General features: G+C 47.3%; 1 protein-coding gene across 1 annotated transcript in view; it reads left to right on the plus strand.

Annotated features, from left to right (window-relative positions):
* The window catches only part of PGAP6 (post-GPI attachment to proteins 6), a 46,708-nt gene that overhangs the window by 5,155 nt on the left and 27,935 nt on the right, over nt 1-13,618 (plus strand). Inside the window, exon 2 of the mRNA XM_065411933.1 lies at nt 4,563-4,740. Within this exon, the coding sequence (XP_065268005.1) occupies nt 4,563-4,740 (178 nt within the window). The remainder of the gene's footprint in view (nt 1-4,562; nt 4,741-13,618) is intronic.

Consider the following 13,618-nt stretch of genomic DNA (forward strand, 5'->3'; position numbering starts at 1 on the left):
CGCTCTTAAGCTGCCACCCTTCCTCCCCGGGCACAGTGCACTTCTGGTGGTGGGGGGTGGACAGAGCCTGTTAGACCTCCAACACACAGCTGGAAATCAGGCTCTGATCTGAGAGCCAAAGGGGAATTTCTAAGGGCCAAATGAACAAACTTTCCCAGCAGGGATGTCCCATTCCTGGGGATGATGTCATGAGGAAGCCAGCCCAACCGAAGACATGAACAAAGAAAATGGGGTTTCCTTTATTTTAAAAAGCGAGACAACCCATCATACTTAGAGCCCTACAAATCTGCAGATACCCGCTTTATATCTGTGGACCATGTTTGTGGATCGCAGATCAGACGTGGATACAAATTTTATATCCATGCAGGGTTCTAATCATATAGCTGCACCATACTTGAGCCAAGCGAACGCCATCTCACTAATCGCTGATGAGCTGTAACTGGTGGGGGGAGCTGCCCCTGGAATCACTCATGGGTAGGGGGAAGGGCATTGCCTTTCACCTGCCTGGGAATTTGTCATTCTTTGCAACTGCTTCCATGCCCAGCTCACCCTGTGTACAGTGTAGTTCTGTTCACAATGGTTTGTCTCAATTCATCTCTTTTCTCTGCATCTCCCTTTAAATCCCACTGGCCTGACCTGTCCTCGGGATGTAGCTAGGCAGGTGCTGAGCTGCTCTGTGCAAGTAGCTAGACTACATGAGCACACGCTCCTACTATGATTATTCTGTCCTTTCCCATGCCTTATTTCATCCCCATGCGTCTCATGACTGACCTGGACTGTGAGTCCCTTACTGTGTTTGTACAACATCCAGCACCCAGAGCTGGGTTCTTGGAATGCTCCTCTAAAAAGTCATGTGAAAGGGAAGCCAGCTCTGATGTTTGTCTACACACAGGTTACACTGGATTATCTACAATTGTATTGAAAATTGGTTCACTGGCAGGGGTTTGCACCAGTTTACCAAATGAAGCTGACAGAATAAGCCAGGTGTAGACTGATTGACATTGCTCCACACAGCAGCTGGGAGCAGAGCCTGTCACGTCAGGAACTGACATTAAAATTGCAGAAAGGCTGTTCCCTGCTCAGGTTCTGTCAGATCCAACCTCTGGATGATTTAGTTGGGGTTGGTCCTGCTTTGAGCAGGGGGTTGGACTAGATGACCTCCTGAGGTCTCTTCCAACCCTAATTGTCTATGATTCTGACCTGCACCCACTGGCTCTGCTCCCAGCTGCTGTCTGGCTCTGCTCAATCCCCCTGCACTAACAGCTGTGCTTAGCACCTATCCAGTAGAGCTCTTGCATTAACCTGTTCAAAGCCAAATCACCCAAGGAGGTCAAGGAATTATTTCAGTGCCTTTAGCTATCCTTAGGGGAGGATGGAGATGATCTAAGAAATGGCAAAGGCCTTGTCTACGCACAATTTGTGCAGGTTTAGCTGAAGTATTTTTCAAGTTCATTTAAACTGTTGCAGACAACTGTGTGGCTCTTCCATCTCCCCATATCCCTGTCTACGTGTTCTTCCCCCAACCAGATCCCCTGGTGCTTATAGGCAGTGGCTGCTTTAAATGTTTGTTTCATTTATAAAGTGTAATGCTCTACTAGCTAATCTCAAAAGCCTGCAGTAGAGTTCCTGGGAAGAGGGGGAGCAGCATGACAGTAGGGCAGGTGGAGCAGTCCCTGGGTAGGGAGGAGTGGGGCAGGAAAGGAGAAAGGACAAGAACTCACAGCCTAGTTTATTTTTCTAAAGGGCAGGTAAAGAGAAATAAGTCTGAGTCATCCTGACTCCCTACATCACCGGAGGCTGCTATGTGATGCTGCTCCCCGCAACTTTGAGATCTATTGGCTAGGGTCAAAGCAGGGGCGGGGAGAAGAGGAAGAGCCGCTGTTGCTCTCCAATAGCTATCAACTTTCTTGTGTGTTTGTAAACTCCAAAAGTGCCTGTCCCATGCTTGTCCTTGGCAATCTTAAATCAACATGATAAATAAAGAGACCCCTCAGTTCCCCAGAACAAATCAAATAACCCTGAGACGCAAATATAATATTACCTAGCTCTGGTATAGTACTCATCATCTGAAAGTGCTTTATAAAGAAGGTAAGCATCATGATCCCATTGTACAGATGGGGAAACTGGGCACAGAGAGGTGCAGTGACTGGCGCATGGTCACCCTGCAGGTCAGTAGCAGAACCAGAAATAGAAGTTTATAGATCTACTATCCACCCCACATGAACACACTGCCCTCTGGGTCCGACAGTACCATTACCAACTGTTCCCTACAGCTGATCCCCTTGGATAAAAGCATTAACCGGGTATGAAATATTAAAGAATGTTATTGGAATGGTTCTCCTTGGGCTCAAGAGTTATCCCCCCCATTGAATCGAGTGAGAGCAGTTCCCCTCTCTTAACTTACACTCTCAAGCTGTTTTTCTGCAGACCAGGGAGCTCCGTCTGCACTAAGAAACTGAGAGCCTGAGTTGCTGAGTGGAAAAACTGGGCCTGTGTGCCAAGAAATTAAACCCATGATTACCCTGTCAAATTGCAGTGCCTTGAGTGCAGGCCAGGCCAGTTCCTGCTTTGAGGTATCAATCATGTTTCCTGTTGGCAATAGGCTCCCCTAGTTTCTCAGGCCCTGGGCTCCAAACGCTGCTTGGGGACCAGCCCAGCATATGTTCTGCTCTAAGCAGGCTCTTTATGAAGCTGCCAGAGCCTTAACAGCACAGGTTAAACAGCACCCACTGCTCTGTTTCTTTCCCAATAGAAGTGAAATTGGTCTCAAAGGGGCCATCTTCCCCTGGTGCCAAGGAAATTGTGGGTAGAAAGGAGTAGTAATGGAATTTGGGAGGAGTGTGAAGTGGTGCCGCCTTCTCCCCTCTCCCCAGAACATTGCTGAATGTTAGGAAGCCTGCGCTCCCTGCAGGCATAGAATGGCCCAGGCCACTTGTTCCAATGCACACGGGCAGAAACCGGAGCGCAGTCTGCTAATTCTCTGCCTCCATGCTCTCTTCCCAGCACCAGTCATTTTGGGTATGTCTAGACTGCAATGAGAAACCCTTGGCATCCAGTCTCAGAACCCAGGTCAGGTGACTCGGGCTCGCGGGGCTATAAAATTGTAGCATAGACATTCAGGCTTAGGCTGGAGCCTGGGTTATGAGATCCACCCTTCTGGCAGGGTCTCAGAGCCTGGGCTCGAGCCCAAGCCCATATGTCTACACTGCAGTTTTATAGACCCACAGCCCGAGCCAGCTGAGCCAAGCCAGCTGCAGCCATCCTGCAGGTCTCTTATAGCAGTGTAGATGTACCCTAAGTGCTCTGTATCCACAATAGCCTTCTGGCTACTGCGTCCTATAAACTTTGATTAGGGCTGAACTTTTCACCCCACCTGGGAGCTGTGTCCCCTAGTTACTGGACAAGAGAAACTTGAGTTTGATCTCCATGTCTGTCTTGGGCAGCGTGACTCGGACTACTCTGTTGAACCTCCCTGGTGTAATATTCAGGCCAGTAGACTGGCCTGGCCCATCAGTTCAGAGCCCTGCTTCCCCAGGAGACTCTGAGGAGTCCTTGGCTATGGACCCTCAGTGCCTAGCTCTGTGTGCTAGTGCACGCCCTGAGTTACCATGAGCCACCTTGTGTCTGACCACGTTCTGTTGGCCTTTCAGGGCTAGGGAGCAAGGCCAGGCATTGGAAGGTGCATTTGAAAGAGAGAAGTTGGGGGCTGAGGATTGTATAAGCTTTTGTCATTCTAAATGTGGTCTTAAATTTCAAAGAAATTGTGAAAGTGTGCTACAAAACACTAATACCCTCGCAACCAGCCAAGGATGGGAGTGACAGTGCAATCAAGGGGAGTAAGACACGGTTCTTTTCTTAGTGATGCCACAGCCAGTCACTGAGATGCAAAGTCCTATCCATGCCCCAAAGCCACTAATGACTTCTGCATGCCTAGTCCAAGGCCTCTGTGTGAGCCTCATCCTCCTGGGTCCAGCCAGCTCATTTTGGCCCAATTATTAACTCCATCCACCTGCTGCTGGGCTTTTGTGGCTGTTTGCTTGGTGGCTTTACTGCCTCCATCATGTCTGACTGTGACATTAGCATCTCCCTGGCTGGCTTCTCCCCTTCCCCCTCCAGAGGGTCCCTCCGGGCTGTCTCTGTCCTTGGTCCCCTCCCTTCTACCTTGACTCCCATGTTATCCGGTAACTAGACTGCACAGGATGTAATGTGTCTATCCAGCTAGGCAGTGCTGAGGATGCCCTTTCCTCCTCCTCTGACATATCCTGGCTACTGAAGGCTTGGCCTGCATGAGAGTGTGATCTTGCAGTGTGACGGGAGTAGTGAGATTGGCATCTGTGTCTGGTTAATGCTGACAGTGTTGACTGTCCCTCTCACAGGAGCAGGGCTAAGGTGGCACATAGGTGACTGACTGGATTGTGGCAGGAGGTGAGAACACAGGGTCCTGTGTGAGAAGTTGGTGAAGTAACGGGGTTCTTTCCAGTGACACTAGAATGCCCATACATCCCTGTGGATAGGACCTGCATGAAGGGTCCCTAACCTGTGTTCTGCTCTCTCCCTTCCAGACCTCGTGTACATCTCTGAGTATTTTTCTCAGAGTGCCCAGAAGCTGTCCTTCTACAGCTGGTATGGGAACGCCAAACTCTTCCGCTTCCAGGTGCCGGAGGACACAGTACTGCTGCGGTTGCTCCTGCAGGCGTCCAAGGGAAAAGGACCTGAGTGCACCAGTACGGAGATCACCATGTATGTATAACCTGGCATCCATGGAGGTTGATTCTAATCCCCTCCCCCCTTAAAATTCCTTCGGGGCTGCTATCAGCCCAGAGGGGAATTTGCCTGAGCTGCAACTCCTGATTTTTTGAAGGGTTAGTTCCTCCCTCTGTGTTTTGCACTTGTGTATGCTTCTTGTGCATTTAAAATCTATGTGTAATGCATTTTCAGCAAACTGAAACTCTGAATTTGACATATGTTCACCAAATAGTTTTGGCCAAAAGCATTTTTTTATGAGGAGGTGGTGGCAGTGTCTCCCTTATAAGCTGCAGCCCAGTCATTAGGGCACTGGCCTGAGGTATGGGAGACCCAAGTTCAATTCCTCCCTCTGCCCGATGTGGAGCAGGGATGTGAATTTGGATCTTCCATGCTGCAGGAGAGTGCCCTAACCATGGAGCTATGGGATGTTCTGATATGGGGCTCAATCTCTCCTGTGGAAACTGTTCCACTGTGTATAAGTAGTCATTGGAACAAAAACATTAACTTGGGTGTCTCGCCTCCCAGATGGGAGCCCTAACCACCAGACCAGGGGTCGGCAACCTTTCAGAAGTGTTGTGCCGAGTCTTCATTTATTCACTCTAATTTAAGGTTTCGCGTGCCAGTCATACATTTTAGCGTTTTTAGAAGGCCTCTTTCTATAAGTCTATAATATATAACTAAACTATTGTTGAATGTAAAGTAAATAAGGTTTTTAAAATGTTAAAGAAGCTTCATATAAAATTAAATTAAAATGCAGAGCCCCCCAGACCAGTGGCCAGGACCTGGGCAGTGTGAGTGCCACTGAAAATCAGCTCACGTGCCGCCTTTGGCACGCGTGCCTTAGGTTGCCTACCCCTGCACCAGACTATAGAGTCATTCTTGCTCGCTCTCTCTGGCCCAGTGATTGTCTGTATTTATACACAGTGGAATAGCCTCAACAGGAGAGAGTGAGAGATGCCACCTGTAGGCTGATGGCCCTAGTCAGGGCCGTCCCTACCTATTCTGGGGCCCTACGCAGCCCCCCTGTGGGGTGTGGGGGGGCCCCAAGCCTCCACAGGGGTGGGTGGGGCTGGCCCAAGGCCTCCGCGGCGTGAGAGGGGGCTGGCTTGGGGAGCAGGGGGGAATCACCCCCAGCACTTACAGGTGGCGCGGAGCGAGCTGGGGCCGGGTCCCTGCACTTCCCACTGCTGGTGAGTGCAGGCCCAGCCCTGCTGCACTCTTCAGGGGCGGGAAGAGGCGGGGCTGGGATGGAGCAGGGGTGGGAAGAGGTGGGGCAAGGGCTGGAGCAGAACGCAACTGCGCAGGGCACCAGGAAATTTGGTGCCCCAAGTTTCCTGGTGCCCTACGCAGCTGCGTACTTTGCGTATGGCTAACGACGGCCCTGGCCCTAGTCTGTCACAACCATCGCCTGTCCCCAGGAGCAGTGTTCCCCACACCTCCTTTGAAGGCATCGTACCCCCTGCCTTTGGGTTCGCCGAAGGCCTGTCTGTTTCCATGAGAAGTGTTGCTGTATCAGGAAAGCTGTAAACTCTCAATATTGTAACTTTGCCAGACTTCACCAAAGACAAAGAATTCTGTGTGGTTGGGCAGACGAGTGTGCGGGCAGCCAGTGGGGTCTAGCTGGGCTTCCCAGCACTGCAGATTCAGGCTCTTGGGGCTGCTGCTTTGAGTCTTGGCTTCTCCTGAGCTCAATTAGCGTCTGAGCTAGATCTTACTATACTGCTGCCGTCCACCTCCCATCCAACTGTGAGCTCTGACCCACAATGGCACTTGGGCAGCTGCAAGTTTGGGCACAATGCACCATTGAATGGCAGGCGCTGGGCACTGGCTGGCACAGCTTAGGTCTTAGTCTGATAACGTAAAGTGTCTCAAAAGGTTTGGTATGGTTGGACTGGATGACTTAATAGGTCTCTGCCTCTGTCAGAGAATGGTATGATCATTTATTAAGCAGCATCCCAGCAAGTGCTGTCGTGACCAGTACTGCAGTGAGAGGATAGTGGGCTTCCAGAGACCACATGTATAATACCTGCCATTCTAACCCTCTGCAGTCCCATAACTCCAGAATTAAAGGAGTGTAATATAATTAATGGCAATTAACATGGATTTTTGGAAAATAGATCCTATCAAACTCACTCGATATCTTTTTTTTATGAGAATACAAGTTTGATTGATAAAGATAATAATGTTGATGTAATAGATTTCTGTAAGGCATTTCACTTGTTACTGCATGATGTGATTAAAAAACTATAAAATTAGAACTATAAAATTAACATGGCACACATAACATGGATTAAAAGCTAGCTAAGTGATAGGTCTTAGAATGTAATTATAAATGGGACTCATCATCAAGGGGATGCGGTTCTAGTGGGATTCAACAAAGATCAGTTCTTGGCCCTATGCCATTTACATTTTTATTAAGGACGTGAAAGAAAAGAAAACCATTGCTGGTAGAGTTTGCAGATTCCACAAAAATTGCGGGAGTGGTAAATAATGAAGAGGACAGATCACTGATACAGAGCAATCTGGTTTGCTTGGTAAATTGGGCACAAGCAAACAAAATGCATTTTAGTATGGCTAAATGTAAATGTCTACAGCTAGGAACAAAGAATGTAGACCATACTTACAGGATGAGGAGACTGTATCCTAGGAAGCAGCGAGTCTGAAAAATAATTGGGAGTTATGGTGGATAATCCACTGAACATGAGCTCCCCATGCAATGCTGTGGCCAAAAGGGGTAATGCAATCATTGAATGCATAAACAGGAGAATCTCAGTTAGAATAGAAAGGTTAGAAGTCTAGAGAAGTCTAAATACAAAGATGGGTGAACGTGATTACCTGGTATTAAATGAGGATATTGATATAATAGGCATCACAGAAACTTGGTGGAACGATGATAATCAATGGGACGTGGTAATACCAGGTACAAAATATACAGGAATGCCAGAGTAGGTCACGCTGCTGGGGAATGAAAGAAATCATAGAGTAAAATATAGTAAAAATCTTAAATGAATCAAATTGTACCTTTAGAATCTCTATGGATAGAAATTCCATGCTTGAGTAATGAGTATAGCAGTAGGCATATACTACTGACCACCTGACCAGGATGGTGATGATGATAGAGAAATGCTCAGGGAGATTAGAAAGGTTACAAAAACAGAAAACCTAATAATAATGGGGGATTTCAACTATCACCATATTGACTAGGTATATGTCACCTTAGGACATGATGCAGAGATAAAATTTCTAGACACCATTAATGACTGCTTCTTCGAGCAGCTAGTCCTGTAACGCACAAGGGGAGAGGCAATTCTTGTTTTAGTCCTAAATGGCACACAGGATCTGGTCCAAGAGGTGAATATAGCTGAACTATTCGGTAATAGTGACCATGTAATTAAATTTAACAATCTTGTAAGGGGGGAAAATACCAAAGAAACCCACCCCAGTAACATTGAACTTCAAAAAGGGGAACTACACAAAAATGAGGAAGTTAGTTCAATGGAAATTAAAAGGATCAGTCACAAGAGTGAAATGCCTGCAAGCTGCATGGAAACTATTTAGAAACATCATAATAGAGGCTCAATTAAATGTATGCCCCAAACAAAAACAAACAAACAAACAAACAAAAAAGGGGGGAAGAGAACCAAAAGAATGCCACCATAGCTAAACAGAGTAAAAGAAAAAGTTAGAGGGGGAAAAAAGGCATCCTTTAAAAATTGGAAGGTTTCAGAGTAGCAGCTGTGTTAGTCTGTATCCACAAAAAGAACAGGAGTACTTGTGGCACCTTAGAGACTAACAAATTTATTTGAGCATAAGCTTTCGTGGAGCTTATGCTCAAATAAATTTTAGTCTCTAAGGTGCCACAAGTACTCTTGTTCTTTTTAAAAATTGGAAGTTATATCCTACTGAGGAAGATAGAAAGGAACTTCAAGTCTGGCAAGTCAAGTGTAAAAGTATAATTAGGCAGGCCAAATATTAGATGCTGGATGACAGCCAACCAATCAGTGGGGCCACTGGATGATCAAGGTACTAATGGAGCACTCAAGGAAGACAAGGCCATTGCAGAGAAGCTAAATGAATTCTTTGGTCTTCACTGACGAGGATGAGAGGGAGATGCCCACACTTGAGCCATTCTTTTTAGATGACAAATCTGAGGCCTTGTCTACACTGGGAAGTTTCTGCGCAGTAAAGCAGCTTTCTGCCGTGTAACTCCTGTGGTGTACACACTGCCAAGCCACTTTGTGCACAGAAACTCCTCAGTTGCAGCGTTGCAAAAAACCACCTCGAGTTGTAAGCCTTACAGCGCAGAGGATCCAGCGCTGTATTGGCAGTGTAAACACATTACAGCGCAGAAAGCAATCAGTTGGCCTCCGGAAGTGTCCCATAATCCATCAAGTGGCCGCTCTGCTCATTGTTTTGAACTTGGCTGCTCTAGAGACATGCGCCCCTCCCCTTTCAAAGCTCAGGACACAAAGCAAACCATTAATGTGGAATGCTCATGCTGTTGAACACCGAGGCATTTGTGTGTGTGTGTGTGAGAGAGAGATTATCTCTCCCCCTGCCTCAGGACTGGTTGCTTCCTGCCACTGTATGAACTTACAAGACAACATGCTGACACTCTCTGTCCCCCAAAACACACACTCTCCTCCCCCACTCCATACACACACACACACTCTCTGTCACACACTCTTCCCCCCCACCACTTCAGTTGAAAAGCAGCTCGCAATCTAGTAGGATGCCCATGGAACAATGGGATTGGGAAACCTGCATCATGTGATGCTGTGCCTGCCCCATGAGGCATTGCAAACCCTTCCCAAAGCACCCTGTGGCTAGTTGCACAGTGGGATAGTTACCACAATGAACTGCTCTCTTTGCAAGAGCTGCTAAAGTGGATGCGCTCCACCGTCACAAGGAGCACAGTGTAGATACGCAACAATGGTTTAATTCCAGCGCTTTAATAAAAGTGGTATAACTTGTTGCACAGAAACTTGCCAGTGTAGACATACCCTGAGAAACTGTCAGAGATTGAGGTGTCAGTTAAGGAGGATTTGGAACAAGCTGGTAAATTAAACAGTAATAAGTCACCAGCACTAGATGATCTGGAAAAGGGGGAAAACAGTGACGTGGCAAAGTTTGCAGATGATACACATTTACTCAAGATAGTTAGGTCTAAAGCAGACTGTGAAGAGTCACAAAGGGATCTCACTAAACTGGGTGACTGAGAAACACAATGGCAGATGAAATTCAATGTTGATAAGTGCAAAGTAATGCACATTGGAAAACATAATCCCAACTATACATATAAAATGATGGAGTCTAAATTAGCTGTTCCACTCAAGAAAGAGATCTTGAAGTCATTGTGGATAGTTCTCTGAAAACATCGGCTCAATGTGTAGCAGCAGTCAAAAAAGCGAACAGAATGTTAGGAACCATTAGGAAAGGGACAGATAAAACAGAAAATATCATAATGCCATTATATAAATCCATGGTATGTCCACACCTGTATGTAGTTCTGGTCTCCCTATCTCAAAAAAGATAGTAGAATTGGAAAATGTACAAATAAGGGTAGCAGAAAAGATTAGGGGCATGGAATAGCTTCCATGTGAGTGGAGATTAAAAAGCTTTAGACTGTTCAGCTTGGAAAAGAGACGCCTAAGGGGGGATATGATATAGGTCTATAACATCTTTGAATGGTGTGGAGAGAGTGAATAGCGAAGTGTTATTTACCCCGTCACATAACACAAGAACCAGGGGTCACCCAATAAAATTAGTAGGCAGCAGGCTTAAAACAAATATAAGGCAATACTTCTTCACAGAATGGACAGTCAACCTGTGGAAGTCATTGCCAGGGGATGTTGTGAAGGGCAGAAGTATAACTGGGTTCAAAAAAGAATTAAATAAGTTCATGGAAGATAGGTCCATCAATGGCTATTAGCCAAGATGATCAGGGACGCAACCCCATGCTCTGAGTGTCCCATAACTTCTGACTGCCAGAAGCTGGCAATGGATGACGGGAGATGGGTCACTCTATAACTTGCTCTATTCTGTTCATTCCTTCTGAAGCATCTGGCACCGGCCACTGTCAGGATCCTGGGCTAGCTGGACCATTAATCTGACCCGATATGGCAGTTTTACCTCTGTGTTTGGCACTGGTGTGACCACTGCTGGAATACTGTGTCCAGTTCTGGTGACCACAATTCAAGAAGGATGTTGATAAACTGGAGAGGGTTCAGAGAAGAGCCATGAGAATGATTAAAGGATTAGAAAATATGCCTTATAGTGATAAACTCAAGAAGCTCTATCTACTTAGCTTAACAAAGAGAAAGTTAAGGCGTGATTTGATCACAGTTTATAAGTATCTACATGGGGAACAAATATTTAATAAGGGACTCTTCAGTCTAACAGTCAAAGGTATTACATGATTCAGTGGCTGGAAGCTGAAGCTAGACAAGTTCAGAAAAGGGCAACAAAAATTATTAGGGGTATGGAACAGTTTCCATATAAGGAGAAATTAAGAAGACTGGGACTTTTCAGCTTGGAAAAGAGACAACTAAGGGAGGGATATGATAAAGTCTATAAAATCATGACTGGTGTGGAGAAAGTAAATAAGGAAGTGCTATTTACTCTTTCTCATAACATGCAAATGACATGCACATGCAGAGCTTGTGTGAGGGCTTATTGAACTGCATCAGCAGAGCTGGGAGCAGGACTGGCTGCTGCAGGTCATGATAGATACTCCTGGGGGAATTCTGCGTCACTGCACGTGCACAGAATTCATGTCCCCCGCAGATTTCTTTGCTTCCCCACAGAAAAAATGACTTCTGGCGGGGAAGCTGCAAGAGCGGTCACACGCCCCTCCCCAGCAGTGTAGGCAGCTTGGTTTGGGTGCCCGGAGCAGCCGGTAGGGACGTAAATCACCGCTGGGAGGGGGGTGCACGTGAGAGAGAGAGAGACACTCTGTCCCTCTCATTCGCTATTGCAGCACGCTCAGCATGGAGGGGCAGGGCTTCGGGGTGTTTCTGAGGAGGTAGGCGTGGGGCGGGCTCTGTCCCCTCAGGCAGAGCAGAATGTAGCAGCCTGCCTGCTTAGTGATTTATTCCCATTGTCTTTGTGAATTCCCCCAGGAGTATAAAACAGGTGTAAAAGTTTTAAGGCTTCTTTACATTGCCAGAGTGGCGTAGAAGAAGACAGTATGGCCTTATAAATGCGTATAGTGCTTTAGTGATTAGAACTGGTCTAAATTTTTGGACTGAAAAAATTTCCTATCAAAATGTGCTCCAGGAACTGTTTGCTACTGACCTTTCTGGAGATGGTCAGTAGCCAATATAAATTGTGAGTTTTGATTCCCCTGCCCTCACTTGCTCTTCAGTTGCCTGTGATGTAACATGGAGAGCATATAGCTGCATATATTTGTTGACTCGAAATAAAGGGTAAAACCTAGCTATATTACTATTAGGCAAGGGGGTTTGCACCCCACTCCTGTTCGCTATCCATTATATTGTAGTTTAAATAAATTACCAAAATAATTGAAACCAGAGTGATTATATTGCATTATTTTGACAAATAAAATATGCAGAATTTTGCAGAATTTAAAAATATTGTGTGCAGAATTTTTTTTTTTTTTTTTTTGGCAGAATTTTTAGTTTGGCGCAGAATTCCCCCAGGAGTAGATAGAGGTGCATTGGCTGAGCTGTGGGTGCGGGGATGGGAATGCAGAATTGTAGTCCATTAATGGGGCTGAGTGGGAAAGCTTGCACAGCTCCAACACAAGCTCACCTGCTTCTGCCAGCATTGCCTGCCCTCTATTCGTAGGCACAGTTCTCACTGAACTTCTTTTCTTGTGTTATTGGTTGTGTTTTCCAGACAATGGGGGTGGGGAGGAGAGCCAAGTAGACTTTTAGCTCTGGTCTACACTGCAGAGTTAGGTCAATGCCAGGCAACTTACATGGACCTAGCTATGGAAGCGTCTACTCTTCAGCTTCGCTCCCGCCAACGTAACTTCCCCGCTGCGCTGACTTAATAACTCCACATCCATGAGCGGCAGAGAGTCAAAGTTGATGGAGATAAGTTGATGCAGTGTCAGTGTAGACCAGTGGTCCCCAAACTTTTGAGGATTGCACTCCCTCCTCCCCCCCTTGTCTGTGCCCTGTTGGGTCCAGGAGTTGGGCCGTGGCTCGGGAAGGGGGGAATGTGGATGGGGTAAAGAGGCAAAGGCTGGGGCTGCAGCTGGAGGTGGCTCTGGGTCTGGGTCCAGGAGTGGGGCTGTGGCCAGGGCCTGAGGCTTGGAGATGAGCCACAGCCAGGCTGCGGTGGGGACCAGCAGCCGGGCAAGCAGCCAGGTGCGACTCCACTCCCGGCCCTATCCCCAGCCTCGTCCCCAGGTCGGGAACAGAGCCGCAGCCAGTGGTTGAGGCTGGGGGTGGGACCAGAGCAGAGCTGAGGACTGGGGAGGGGCTGGGTGGCGCTCCCTCTCCTCTCCCTCCTCCCCTGTGGGGGCTGGTCCAGGCCCCGCTGCACCCCTTGGATGTTCCTCCATGCCTCCCCTAGGGGGGATGCCCCACAGTTTGGGGACCTCTGGTGTAGATGCTGTGTTGCTTATGTCCACTCATACTGGCTTTCAGGAGCCATCCCACACTGTCCCACGCCGACAGTACAATGGATACTAGCGCTCCTGGTGAGGATGTGAACCGCTGACACAAGGAGCAAAGTGTAGACATGTACAGGCAATGTAATTACTATGGCGGCTGCATGCAGACGTAAGTTAGGTAGATATAATTTTGAAGCATAAACATGGATTTAGCCTTTCTTGGGGCCTGGCAAAGTGCCTTGGGTATGGTCCCTCGCAGCTTTCTCTCTCAGAGGTAGGGAGTGGTGC

This window comes from Emys orbicularis, chromosome 10, assembly GCF_028017835.1.
Source record: "Emys orbicularis isolate rEmyOrb1 chromosome 10, rEmyOrb1.hap1, whole genome shotgun sequence".
Classification (NCBI taxonomy): Eukaryota; Metazoa; Chordata; order Testudines; family Emydidae; genus Emys; species Emys orbicularis.